This window comes from Mustela nigripes, chromosome 8 (genome assembly GCF_022355385.1).
Source record: "Mustela nigripes isolate SB6536 chromosome 8, MUSNIG.SB6536, whole genome shotgun sequence".
Lineage (NCBI taxonomy): Eukaryota > Metazoa > Chordata > Mammalia > Carnivora > Mustelidae > Mustela > Mustela nigripes.
In genome coordinates this window covers 13,404,931-13,418,539 of record NC_081564.1, presented here as the reverse complement: position 1 = coordinate 13,418,539, position 13,609 = coordinate 13,404,931, and the positions used below count along the sequence as shown (strand labels likewise).

Genomic DNA, 13,609 nt, shown 5'->3' with positions numbered 1-13,609 from the left:
TATTAGTGACAAGGGGGAGGGAGGGTCCTCTTTGCCTCTCCTCTGCACAGCTCAGAACCTGAACAGGCTTGTTTCCCTCGGCAAGGCTGGGGAGGAGGTCAGATTCAAGCCAACCAGGAGCCAGGAGCTCAGCGTGGGTGTGTGTCTGTGTGTGTCTGTGTGTCTGTGTGTGTCTGGAGTCTCCTCTCTTTCCTTGGTTTTCCCATTCCTCCAAGAGTGTGTGAGCAGCAGTAACAGTGAAATGCAAAATCCTTTGCAATCTGCCCAGGAAAAGACAGCTTTTGAGACGGGTTTATATGGTTACCCATATGTTAGAGCCCCTAAGAAAGGAAGGAAAGCTTGGATCTCTATCTTCTCCTCCCCCAGCCCAGCCCTAGGCCTCTCCTCACCTGCAGGTCTACCAGGCCACAGGTGAGCCGCGCCCCTGCCCGGCTGCCCCGCCTAAGTGCTGCTCCCTGGAAAAGCAGAATAAGGCAATATTTTCAGACCTGGCTGCCTGTCTCCCAGTCTGCCCACCCAAGAGCCAGGGCCAGAACTCAGTTTGCAATCTCCTGAGGACTGCTGGGAGCTTCCAACCCTGCCCAGCGTGGAGGGGGGAGGGGGGCTGTAGGGCCCACTGTCCCATTAAGGAATCCTCTCCCAACACTGGTGTAGAGACCGAAAGAACCATCCCTGCTTCCCATGGGGCCTTGTCTGCCCAGAGGGCTGCCCTGTGGCCACCACATTCAGAGCCCCCTCCAGGCTCCCAAGAAATTGTCGTGGTGTGTGTATTTCCTGATAGGAAAAAAAAAAAAAAATGGAAATTAGGTTATATAAAAGATGTATGCTTCGGAGCCCAGAGCGGCTCTTTTAATGAGGGTTGCGACGTCTCCCTCCCCACACCCATAAACCAGCCGGGTTGGACGTCACCGCTAATTCGTTTCAGCGATGATAGGATAAAGGAGGGACATTAAGAAATAAATTCCCCCTCACGACCCTCGCTGAGCTCACGGCTCAGTCCCTACATATTTATGCCGCGTTCCCAGCCGCCGGGCGAGGAGCCACTTAGCGCCGCGGCTCCTCCGAGGGGCGGCCAGGCGGCGAGCGGCCGGGCGGACTGGGTGAGCCAGGGGCGCGCGCGGGGAAGCCCGCAGCCTCCGTCCCGAACTTGGCTTCGCTGGGGCGGAGGGAGGGGAGGGGACTCGGAGGGGTGGGGGCTCGGCGAGAGGGGGCGGGGAAGGATCAGAGAGGCACAAAGCGGCGGGGAAGGGGGAGGGACGCGCGCGGCTCCCATCCGGAGGTGAGTGGGTGCGACTGGCGCCCTCCAGCCGCGCGGGGCGGCTGACCGGGAGGATTCGGAACCGGGAGCGCGGCGGCCGCGGGCGCCCGGGAGGAAGAGGTGGAGGAGAAGGAGGAGGAGGCGGCGGCGGGCAGGCGAGCGGACCAGCGGGCGGGCGGGCGGGTGCGCAGCGCGAAGAGGCAGCCTCGGCGCTGCCCGACTTGGCGGCAGGTGAGTTCTCGGCCCAGCCGTCCCGCGTCCCCTCCCCGTGCCCCGGGGCTCCCAGCTCGGGCGCCAGCCTCCCGGTGCGCACCGGAGGCGCGGGGCTTGCCGTGCGTCCCAACTTGGTTCGGGCGACCCGGTTCTCCTCGCAGCGGGCGGCCCCCAGGCTGGGGGGCTCCGGGCCGGGGGTCGACGCGCCCGCCGCGCTCCAACTTTGCAAGGACCCGCGTCCCTCTCGAGCCGCGCGCTCGCCTGCGAGCTGCGCGCCCGCGGTAATGGCGGACCCCTTGGCACCGCTCGCTACCCAAGGCGGGCAGCCCGCGGCTGGGGGCCGCCCGTGCCCGAGGATCGCCGCACCTGCCCAGCCTCAACTTTAAGCTTTCCTGCGTGCCCGGCCCTCCGGAGGTATGGCACCTGCGCGCCCGCGGTAATGGCGGACTCGTTGGCATCGCTCGCCGCCCTCGGCGGGGGCCGGGAGGCTGGGAGGGCTCTGCTCTTGGGAAGCGTTGCTCCGGCCTGGCTTCCAACTTTGCGAGGCTCCTGGTTGCGCTCCCGCGGTCGTGGCGGGGCCGCCTGCACCTCTTACTTCTTCAGCCCGGCTGAAGAAGAACGCCGGCTCCCAGACCTGGCAAAGTTGTGCCTCCCGCTCGGAAGAGGCTCTGGGGCTCCCGGCGCGTTCCCCGGACGGAGGACGGGCGCGCTCCGCCGGGATTTGGGGCCAGGCAGTGCACTGCGCGCGAAGGCTTTGCTTCCAGGTGATCAAGGGTCAGGGCAGCGTCCCCGTGAGATCCGACTTCCAGGGCCACCCTAAGGACCCTTGGGCCCGAAGGTCCGGGTAGGGCTCTCCGGACCGCGTCCTAGAAACCACAAGACTCGCCTCCACCTTAGGGGCACTGCAGCCGGAGAGTCCTCGGCTCTCCGCAGGCTGGAGACTGCGCTGTCTGGGGTGGGCACCAGGAGGAAGAGGCACCCGCTGAGAAGCCTATGGAACAACGGCAGGGAGCTTTTGAGTCAGGCAGGGAGCCTGGGTTCTAATCCTAGATTTACCCTTTACTGGGTGTGTGGCCTCAGTTCTCTTGTCTGTAAAATGGGGGAAACGATTCCTTTCTGGCAGGGCTGTTGTGGGGACATTAAAAAATTATGAATGGGAATGTAGGGTGTAGCGCAGATGGTCAGTATGGGGAACGTTGCTGAAATTTTATTGTTATAACACCCCTGAACCAGTTCCGGGAGGCTCAAGGGCGAGTTGTTTCCTGCCGGTAGGACCTGGGGGGCCCCTCAAGGTCCCCAGGCTCTGGTGGGTTGCACTTACGTCTAGTGCAAATGAGTCGCCCAAGAAAAAATGCACGGTGTTCTTCCTGGCAGATGAGACTCCCTCTAATCCCTTATTTTAGCTCAAACACTTCACCCAGGCCCCTGAAGAATGTACAAGTGGCTGGGGAGGGAGCACCACCAAGGGAGGGGACGGGGAGGAGTCCCTGAGCAGAGAAGTGGTGCGGGTGAGCCAGCCCACTCAACCAGGGCTCAGGTAGACCAGGACCTTGGAAGAGAGGAAGAAGGAACTGACCCCTCAGGCCAGTCCCCCAGAAGGAATGTGAAAAATCCTCTCCCTTTTTTCTAGCTCTTTCTCTCATTGGTGTTGGGTCCGATGCTGCCCATTGGCAGACTCAAGGTGCACTGATTTTCCTCCATTGTTATTTTGAACTTAAAGCAGGGAAGGGGCCTTGCGTGCCCCACTGGCAGAGTGGTGTCCCTTCTTCTCTGCCCCCCAGGGCATCTCTGCATCACAGATTTAAGAAGCTTTGGCAAGAACCTGAAGGGAGGCATTCTACACCCCCCTTTCACCACCACCACCACCCCAATCCTTATGACCAGTCCAGGTTCCAGAAGCCTCTGAAAGAGTACACACCTTTGTGCCACCTCCAAGGCACTGTCACTCACAAGATTCCCCTGGAATATGCCCAGAATGCTCCCCAAAACTCCCCCAGGTCACCAGTCAGCCATCTGAATCCCATTTCGCAGATATGGAAGCTGAGGCAGGCGAAGCCAAGCCACCTGCCCATAGTCGCCTCGCTGGTAAGTGGCATAACCAGAGACCATAGACCCAGGTTTTGTCTTTCTAACCGAGGGGTTTTGCCCACGTCTGGACACCTAGGCAGTCTGACAAGGACATGCTCCTGCCCTAGCACTCAAAGTCTCATTTCCTGATCCATCTGCTTTCCCAGAGGCCATTCCAGTGGTCATGGGCATGACTGAGTCTCCAGAAATTGTAATATCCCTCCCCAAAGTCCCAGACCGCATAGGGAAAGAGCCAGCAGCCTGGTAGAGATCTGGGAAGGGTCTTAGCTTGAGGCCTTGCCACTTAACCTCTGCAAACTTCAGTTTCATTATCTGCAAATTGAAAACATAACTCCCGCAGGGTTGTTTTGAAGATTTTCTTCATCATCTATGTGAAAGATAGTCGGCAAGCAATAGGTTTATGCCAAAGTTGGTGACTGGGGAAGAAAGAGACTCTAGAAGGAAGTCTTCTGTGGTACTCTTTGGGGCCAGTAAAGTAGGGGTGGTTTTCCAGACCTGTCTGTCCTGTACTTTTTCTGCCTCTTCTTTGTTTTCCCCAAATGGCCAAAGCAGGCTATCTGGGAGGCTTCATCCACAGAGAAGGACCTTGCCAGAAAGGGTGAGGGGCTAGCAGTGGTGTGGTAGGCCAGTTGGCTACCTGAGGGTCTCTGCATTTGAGTCACAAGGCGCTGTCCAAGGTACTAACTGGATCTTTATCCCCCAAACCTTCCTCCTGGTGGGGATCTGAGTTTCCTAGGACAGGGGAGAATCTGGGGGTGGTTCCCCCGGGTACTGTGAGCATGTATAGGTCTGGCTGTGCTGCCTCCTCGGGGGCATGTTTAGGGGTGTCTTATGACAAGGCTCAATATATTGCCCGTCATTCAAGTTCTTTGGTCTCCGTGTCTTGGTGAGCTTTGGAACGTTGTTGAGAATAACTGGCAGCAATCTGGGCCCTTTTGAACTGGGAGCCTTTTCCTATTGGAAACTGGAATGTGTAGAAGTTGAATTTGGCATTTTAGGACCAATTTTCACTCGGTCTATTTGAACAAAGGGGCATGCTTCCAACCACAGGTCGGTGCAGGTTTGTGTGTTTAACCACACAGTGGCTGCAATGACCATAGACTTGACGTTTTTCTCATTCTCATACATGATAGCATTTAGACCTCATCTAATCCAGCACATGCCAAGCACTGCCCCGGTGGACTATTGCCGTCAGAATCCACCCAGGTGCTGGTTAAAAGTCAAGATGCCAGGTCCCACCCCGGATCTAATCTAACAAGTCAGGGTTTCCAAGGGAGACCTGAAATTTCTGTATTCTTAACAAGACTTCTCCAGCAGATTCTAATGCCCTCTGCTCTTGTTCATCACCCTCATTTTACAGACGGAGAAGCTGAACTCAGAAAAGGTGAGTTCCTTGCCGAAAGCCACACAGTACTGTATCCATGAAGCTGGGGTAGAAACTCAGTGTCTTGACTCTTTGCCCAGTGCTCCGTTATGATAACAGCAAATTTACTCCAGGATAGAGAAGTCCTATAGATTCCAAACTAAAGAGGATTTAATTACCTCTGTCTCTGTCTCTCTCTCCCAGTTGTTGTCAGATTGTTCAGGAGGGACTGAGCAGAGTCCTTTCCACTTAAACTTTCTGCACATCAGCCCTGTGTCCCTGTGTAACGCTGGGCATGAGTCTCATGGGTGGCTCCATCTCTCCTTTGGGAGGGGATTTCATTTAAAAGTGACCTGTTGGGGCGCCTGAGTGGCTCAGTGGGTTAAAGCCTCGCCTTCGGCTCAGATCATGATCTCAGGGTCATGGGATCAAGTCCTGCATTGGGCTCTCTGCTTAGCAGGGAGCCTGCTTCCTCCTCTCTCTGCCTGCCTCTCTGCCTACTTGTGATCTCTGTCAAGTAAATAAATAAAATCTTTTAAAGAAATAAAAAAATAAAAGGGACCTGTTGGTTGAAACTCTAGGAACCAAGTAATCAGACACTAATAAACCCTAACTACCGCTGATTTCACCAAAACCATTGGTTTGAGCTCTTTGACAGCTGAGTCAGCACCCCTCCCAACCCTTTATAAGTCCTACGTCTTTATGTCACTCACATCCCTGTTCCCCGGAGCAGCACCCAGCAATGCAGGCAAATTTGAGTCTACTTGAATCTGTTAAGTAAAAATGATCTAGCAACAGATAATCCCCGTAAGTCCCCAGTACAAGCGTAGCTGGCGGGGTCCAGCAGACACAGGCATATTTAATGACGAGAAGCTGAAGACAAGCATCAGTTATGTGTGGCTCTGCGGCAGACATCAGGACGTTTGTCAGATGTGTAATGATGAGAGTCAAATGGCAGGCTCCGTGCCGGACCCCAAGGGCAGATGCCCAGATGAAGGCGGCGTGAGCCCTGCTCTGACGAAGCCTGCGGTCCAGCCAGGCAGTGGGCACCAAACAAGCCTTGTTCCCGGGGATGATGGCTGTGTGGGACAGGTAGCAGTGCAGTGCGGCATCCGGGAGGAAAGACTGGAGACATCAGTTTTGGGCTTCTCGGAGGAGGCAGGCTTGGGACTGGGAGGCTTCTGATTTGTAGCAATCCCTGCTCCCCACCCCCCGCCCGACCCACCACCGTGACAGGGTCTCCAGGGTCTCGGGTGCTAAACTGGGTCAAGTGCAGCTGGGTTGAAAGGCAGAGCACCAGACTGAGAGTCGAAAGAGGGTGTCATCTGGGGAAGCATCGACACCAGGCCCTCGCACTTGTGGATTCCATGACTCGGGGTGATTGAGTGACCCCCCTCGGAACTGCAGGTGTCGTCGTCCATAAAATGGAGATTCTGGCTGCTGTGCGGGGCTGGCCAGAGGACACACGCAGCGTGAGAGAGTATGTGCGGAGCTCTGGCATGGGAACAGCATCAGGCCCGTGGTCATGTTCAGCACAAAGCAAAGAGATGCACAAAAGAAAGACCCCTCCAGTTAGCCAGCCGATGTGGAACCCAGCCTGTTGCCCTCACCCGGCCCCAATTTTCTCATCTGTGAAACGATCTTAGCATTCAAAGGCAGCTGCATCCAGAAACCTACAGATACATTCTGTCTGGCTGGGGCTCCTACAGGATTTCCTTTTGGTCTGGATTTCTTTTTTTTTTTTTTTTTTTACCTTTAGGTCACAACCCCCCACCATTAAATATTGTTTATGTCACTTGCCCAGCCCTTGTAGACATTTTCCATTTACAACCCCACAAAGACCTTTTCCACTTTGACGTTCTGCGGCTCTCCAGAGACACACATTTGTCCGATTCTCGTCCATCAGTGGCATTCGTGATTTCTGCTGACAGCGTCTGAAGAAAGCCTCCTCTGTGAGCCCCGGAAGCACAGGGCCGGCTGCAGAGGGGACATTCCCCTTTCCAGCCTGGGCTGCTGTTCCATGCCCTGTCCCCTACCATCACGAGATCACCTCTTCTCAGGTGGGGTTCCCAGGAACCACAGGTCTTCTTTTTGGCTACTCGAGCTGCTTTAGGAGTCTTGCCCTGAAGTCACCTAAAAGAAATGCCACAGAGTATCAGGGGTGTCCTGAAAAGTGCCTCTGCTTCTGCTGGGAAACGTGACCCACCAGCCTTAAGTAACACTCGGGAATCCCTTCCTTATCCAAAAACCTGAGAGCTCAATGGGGGACTTACATGGTGGGCCTTTCTGGAACCTGTTTCCAGGTTGAAATGAAAAAGAGAGCATGGCGACTTTTTAGATGCTGGTAGGTGAGCCATCATGGCTGCTTCTCCGCTAGAGGATTTCTTGTCACGAGGGAGAGTCTGGGAAGCCCCTTCTTCCTCAAACAAACATGCCCCAAGCTCCCGGCTCTGTGCAGAAACCCTGAGAGAAGCTGAGGCATAAAGAAGTAAAAGACACTGTCCCTACCCTCTAGTACCTCGGGTGTCCAAGAAAGGGACCGACTTGCCAATAACTACAATACAGTGGGGTACCTGGTGTAGGCAGCCCATCCTTTTTGGTTATTAAAACAGCCATGGGATCTCATCGTGCTGTATTTCATTACAGGAATGTTAAGCACAAAAATGGAACCCAGAGGGATAAGTCAAAATAAATACTACTCGATAGCAACAGACATATTTTGAGCATGTTTTTTTTTTTCCCCTTTGGATTTTTAAGGCACTCTCATAGCTCCAAATAGTCAATATCCAATAAGGAAAATGAAAACAATTACGTTCGTGTAACCAGAATGCAGGTAATGAAAAGAGTCAAGAACATCTCTGTACTAGTTTATTAAGATAAGTCTTAGCTGGAAAAACCTTCATTTGTCATTTCTTTCCTAGTATCACTGTAGTCCCTGAAATAAAAGCCTTTCTTTTTTTTTCCTCGCCAGGCAGGGTATAAAATAATGAGACAGGAATGATGTTTGGGGTTGGTATTTTTATTGGTTTTGATTATTTTTTTTTTTTTAACAAGCATGCAAAACTCCTATGTGTAGGTAAATGTTTCTTTAACTACTGTCTTCAACGCACAGGATTTCTGGCAAAGGGTTACCTCCTCCAAGACTTGCCTTCCAAAATTACAGATTTCTTTCTGACTCTTCTGCCTGGTGACAGCTCATTGGGCCTTTTAGGGTGCATTTGTCTTTTAGAAACAACAAGTCCTTGGGAGCCACATTTTGTAGTTAAAATGGGTGATGACATTGGGATGAGATCCTGTGGAGATTTTGTTTTCAGGAGGGGCTCTTTTTCAAAACAAAAGTGTATAAACAGCATCATGCCCCATGCACTCTTCCTCTCGAGATTCTGATGACGAGAACCAGCCCCATGAAGCCCCAAATCTTCCCACTCGGGAACCTCTTGATGGCCTCTTGCCATGTGGCAGATTGGTTTCTCTCTCCTGAGCCGGAGGGATTAGATTTACTACTTTAATGCCCATTGTTGAAAACACAGCCTTCGCTGAATGTCTGGGAACATTTTGCAAGGAGAGTTCATTTCCTTCAGCGCAACAATGGTACTTTGGGGTTTGGTGGGGGGCGGGGGGAGCGGTCTTTATTCTAAGATATTCATGTTTAAGAATCGAGGGCTGAAGCATCTTATCAGCAACTCATTTTCAAATGGTTCAGCACAGGGGAGCTACAGATCGATGATATAGAGTGGTACAGATAGATGAAGTCAGAGAGAGATGATAGATGGACGGGTGGATGGATAGACAGACAGACAGACACCACAAGCAGGACAAAAAAGGCCAATGCCAAGAGTCGTCAAATGCAGTTGGAAGTTCATAGTTGTTATTGTACTATTCTTTTCAGTTCGCCGTGCTTAAATATTTCATAATAAGTTGGGTGGCAAGAATAGCTTCAGGCTTTCCTCTGGGTTAAATTTTCCCAAGTTTCTTACGAGGATAGCATTCAGCCTCCTCCTCTCCGTCCCCCTCCCCACACACGCTGGCATGTGCGCGCGCGCACTCATACACACACACACACACACACACACACACACACACACACTCATGAGCACTGCTTTTCCTGGAAGAAATAATCCTGCAGTTTAGCAGAATGTCACTGTTTTCCATGGCAGCCTTTCTTTACATTTTTCCCTCAGCATTTTAATTAGGGCTGTGAGTCACTGTGCTTTATGAAGGCTGGTGACAATGTCATTTACGGCTGTTTAGCATCCCAATCGAGCCTTCTTCTGCGGCGCTCATTACATCAGGGGCATTGAGCAGGGAGCAGGCGACACTTCTCTCTGTCAGCAGCAGAACAGGCTCCGGGCCTCTTGAGGAATTCAGAAATGAGCTTGAGGTTCGTCCCTGGAATATCTTCCTGGGTCCCCTTTTCTTCTGCTGAGGTTAATAGCCCTGGTGGGGTTTGAGTGCTTTTCAGCTGCTGAAGGTGATCCAGACCTGAGGACTGGACATCCTTCTTGGAGACAGCAGGCTTTTCTCGCTGGCACGGGGTGCGGGGGTGGGAGGGGGAGGTCTGACTTGCCCTGACATCGGCCCTTGGATGAGTGAGACTCCTGTGGATATGAGGCAACAGCAGGAGGCAGGATTCTGGAGCCCACCCAAGCCAAAGTCGAATGCAGCCACTGCTACGTGTTCACCCTGTGAGCTGCGGGTAGCTGTGCATCTCTCTTTAAACCGCCTTTTCCTCTTCTGTAAACCTGAGCATAACTCTACTCTACCAGGTTATCGGGACCCTTAAGTACTTGGTGCCTTTTTGTGCTCCGTACATTTCTTCGTGAGGATGAGGACCCCCGTTAGGATCCTCTGAAGACATGCTACACCCTTGAGCATTGGAGTTGCTTCTGCTATTCCTCATCCCTAGGCCCAAGATGCAACAGAGGTGAAAGTTTGTCAGCCCGGATCTGAGCAGGACACGGGAGACACCTGTAGCGATGACACTTTGATTCCAAGATAACACAATGAAAGTGTTATTTAAGGATATAGTTTAAGGGGGTGCCTGGGTGGCTCAGTGGGTCAAGCTTCTGCCTTCGGCTCAGATCAAGATCTCAGGATCCTGGGATCGAGCCCCGTGTCGGGCTCACTGCTCAGTGGGGAGCCTGCTTCCCCCCTCTCTCTGCCTGCCTCTCTGCCTCCTTGTGATCTCTCTCTCTCTCAGTCTCCATCAAATTAATTAATTATTTTAAAGAAAGGATACAGTTTAAGATGCTAACAAGGGAGAGGGAAGCACCCAGGGACCAGCAAGAGTAGGGGGGTGACGACCACCGCAGGACTGATGGAGCAGGTGGGGAGAGCTTGTTCCCGAAGCCCTGTGGGCCATGCAGTGGGGAGTGGGGGGCTCTCAGTGGAAGCTGTGCTCAGAGAGGAGTGCAGTCCTCTCCAGACCACAGCACTGGGGCAGCCTGGAGCCCCCTCTCCCTCCTCCTTCTCATCTCCTTTGTGCCTCCCGTTGGCCAAACCCAATCAGAAGCCAGAGGACAAGGAGCCTATTGATATCCATAGAGGTTAGCCTCCTCCTGGGGCCCAGGGTGGAGAACGGACCTGGGGGCAGGTCCCCCAGGAGGGGGCATCCATCCTCACGTGGACAGGGAAAAGGGGAAGACCTCACTGATAATCAGGAAGAAAACCAGCCCCCAACTCGTCAGCTCCAAATAGAAACCTGCTTCCGTCATCTGGGATGTGCTGGAGTGTCTCCAGCTTTCTGTAGGATCCCCATGAAATTCTCAAACCAAATCGGGCCTTTGCGTTCATTTCAAACACCAAAATGCATCCCAAGGTACTTTGAGGAAATGGGAGCGAGCATTATAAAATCAAATGAACAGTTTCAAGGCATTGCAACTTCACCAGCAAATTGTAGGGTAGCGTCTCGGGAAAATAAAGCCTCTGATCTACCGAGGGGGTAAGCCTTATTGGAGAAGCTGCTGATAGAGGTTTAGTGTTCAGTCAACAAGGAAGCAGTGTAGTGTCTGTTGAATGTCCACTCTGTGTGGCTCTGAGCACGTAGCTGGAGGCGATGGCCTGGTGTATCATACCTGTCAGGTACACACTTTGTGAAGCAGGAGTTCTCAGATGCCAAAGCAAGGCATTCTAGCGGTGCTGTCCCAGGGACCCGGAAACTTCATTGCTGATCTTCAAAGAGATTAATGGATCAAACTTGGAGGAACTTTCTTGATGAAAGCCGAGTGATGGTGTAGAAAGGCTCACGGAGTGGGCGCCAGGAGGCCGATGGGGGTGTCCGGGGATGATGATAGCACGGACCAGCATTCTTCTGGTCAGCAGCTGCGCTAAATGCTGGGCTCACCAAAGCACAGCTTCTCCAAAATGGTAAATTATGGTAAATTAACATAACATGAAATTTCTCATTTTAAAGGTATACAATTTAGTGGCCTTGGGGGCATCCACTGTATTGTCCAGCCACCATCTCTCTCCAGGTCCAGAACATTCCATCACCCCAGCAGGAAACCTTATCCCCACTAAAAATTGAAAACGCAGGTTCAGGCAAAAATGTGTACCCAAATGTTCACAGCAACACTACCTGTTTGTTTGTTTGTTTTTTTAAGATCCTATTTATTTATTCGAAGGAGAGAGAGATCACAAATAGGCAGAGAGGCAGGCAGAGAGAGAGGAAGGGAAGCAGGGTCCCTGCTGAGCAAAGAGCCCAATGCAGGGCTTGATCCCAGGACCCTAAGATCATGACCTGAGCCAAAGGCAGAGGCTTAACCCACTGAGCCACCCAGGTGCCCCAACACTACCCCAGGTGGAAACAGTTCAACTGTCCATCAACAGATAAACATAATGCAGCATGTCCATATAATGGAATACTATTCAGCCCTAAAAAGGAATGGTTTACTGATGTGTGCTGTGGCATGGATGATCCTTGAACACAGGCTGCTAAGCGAGTGAATGCAAGGCCACAGATCGTAGGATTCCATTTGTAGGAAATGCCTGGAATGGGCAAATCCGTAGAGACAGAAAGTGGTTGCCAGGTGCTGAAGGGAGGGGCAAAAAAGGCAGTGGGGAGAGACTGCTTAACTCGTACCCATTTTAAAACTTTTTATTTTGAAGTAGTTTTAGATTTACAGAAATGTTGCCGAATAGTGCAGCAAGTTTCTTTATCCCCTTTACTCAGCACCCCCTAATGTTAACGCCGTGTATGGTTTTCTCATAGTCATGAACGAAACTACAGTTTATTTGAATTTCACTTTCCCATGAGTGGCCGTTTTCTGTTCCCAGCTCTTACCCAGGATCCCACACACTCTCAGAGCTCATTTCTCCTTGGTCTCCTCTGATCTGTGATAGTCCATCACACGGGCTGTCTCTCCTGAATTTGACAGTTGTGAAGATGACTGGTTGATGACTTTGGAGAAAGTCCCTCAATTTGAGTTTGTTCAGTGCTTTTCTCGTGACTGGGACAAGATGATACCCATTTGTTTGTTTTATTTGCTCATTAAATATTTGTTTTGATCGATAATAGAAAAACGTAGCTGGCCCTCTTTGTACCGTGATTTCATGGATGTTATTCCTCAGGATAAGGCTGTCGTTAGGATTTAGGGTAAAATGTGAGTCAGCTCTAAGGAAAAATAGTAGATGATTGCCTAGGATGAGACACAGGTACAGCACAGAGATAAGAAGGTGGTTAAGACCACTGGGGGGAACTGACACCATTTTATGTAAATTTTATGTAAATTTCATAAGCGCCTTGCAAAGAAAATACTATCATTCACCATTTTACAGGTTAGGAACAAGAGGCACAGAGATGCCAAGTGCCTTGCCCAAGGCCAGCCAAGTCAGTAAATGGCAGAGTCAGCATTTGAAGCCAGGATCGACAGTCCTACCCTTGACAACCGCCCCCGCCCCCAACAAGCCTTCTTTGCCATGTCTGTGATGTCAGCTTTGGTGCTACTCATGGTGGCGTCATTCTCTTTTCTCTGCGATTTTACTGCAGGGGAATGTTTGCGGAGCTCTGTTCTGTAGGGCTGAATCAGGAGGGAAAGTGTCGCTCGGGCTTGAGGGAGGGGTGACTTCTAGGGGCTTACCAGGTGCACTGGTACAACAGGAGATGAAGACCCAGCCAGTTGAGGTAACCCCAAGGTAGAGTCCCTAAGGAAAACGAATGGGGTCTTGGACTGTGTGTTCCCTCTAAATGAAGAAGGGAAGCTGGTTTCTGTCCAGCTCCTGTTGGAATGAGTAGGCAGACTGGTTTGACATCAAAAGTGAGAGCTCCATTTACAGAGAAAGGTGTCAGTCCAGAAAGGGTCTTTGTAAACGCACCGAGTTGAGGGAAGAAGCAGCTAAGAGTTAAGGGTGACAATTATGTGAAATGCTCTACCGTTCTCAGTAGCTTTAACCCGAGGATAATGAGACACAATGAGTGTCAGCCACAGGGGATAAGCGGGAACAGGTGCAGAGGGCTCTCAGGAAGGTAGGCATCCATCAAACCCCTGGATCACCCAGGGTCACCTATGGCAGAACCCAAGTCACTAAGCACATCTGTCCTTGCACTGAGCAGCTTCTAAAGGTGACCTTCCTTGTTTCCCTTTAAAACTCACTACAGACAGGGGTTCCCACGGTCAAATAAATACCTGAAGGGTCCTGACAACAAACACATGCATGAGGGGGGCTGCGTGGGAACCCAGAGGAACTGG

The 13,609-nt window shown here is 52.0% G+C and overlaps 2 protein-coding genes across 6 annotated transcripts in view; one reads left to right on the top strand and one right to left on the bottom strand.

Moving 5' to 3' along the window:
* Positions 1 to 938: 938 nt before the first annotated feature.
* The window catches only part of NOS1 (nitric oxide synthase 1), a 106,754-nt gene continuing 94,083 nt past the window's right edge, over positions 939 to 13,609 (top strand). For 2 of the 5 annotated variants that reach the window (XM_059408522.1, XM_059408524.1), the window contains exon 1: positions 1,591 to 1,885. The gene's annotated coding sequence lies outside the window, so the exon portion shown is untranslated. Of the gene's footprint in view, positions 1,101 to 1,257; positions 1,280 to 1,423; positions 1,490 to 1,590; positions 1,886 to 13,609 lie in introns of those variants that run through there. The other 3 variants (XM_059408519.1, XM_059408523.1, XM_059408521.1) reach the window with 3 other exon arrangements.
* On the bottom strand, positions 1,045 to 3,580 carry LOC132023751 (basic proline-rich protein-like). The gene is made up of 5 exons (XM_059409900.1): positions 3,474 to 3,580; positions 2,364 to 2,462; positions 1,895 to 2,079; positions 1,234 to 1,780; positions 1,045 to 1,156 (listed from the first exon to the last, which is right to left on the bottom strand). Exons 1-5 carry the CDS (start codon positions 3,578 to 3,580, stop codon positions 1,045 to 1,047), a joined length of 1,050 nt encoding a protein of 349 aa, XP_059265883.1.

Bases quoted from the DNA above. Each gene is read 5' to 3' on its own strand.
- LOC132023751 (XM_059409900.1), bottom strand. From the start codon at position 3,580: ATGGTCTCTGGTTATGCCACTTACCAGCGAGGCGACTATGGGCAGGTG. The intron at 1,781-1,894 runs GTGCCATACCTC...CGCCTTGGGTAG, and splicing joins CCATTACCGCGGGCGCGCAG to CGAGCGGTGCCAAGGGGTCC. The intron at 1,157-1,233 runs GTGCCTCTCTGA...CCTCCGCCCCAG, and splicing joins TCCCCCTTCCCCGCCGCTTT to CGAAGCCAAGTTCGGGACGG.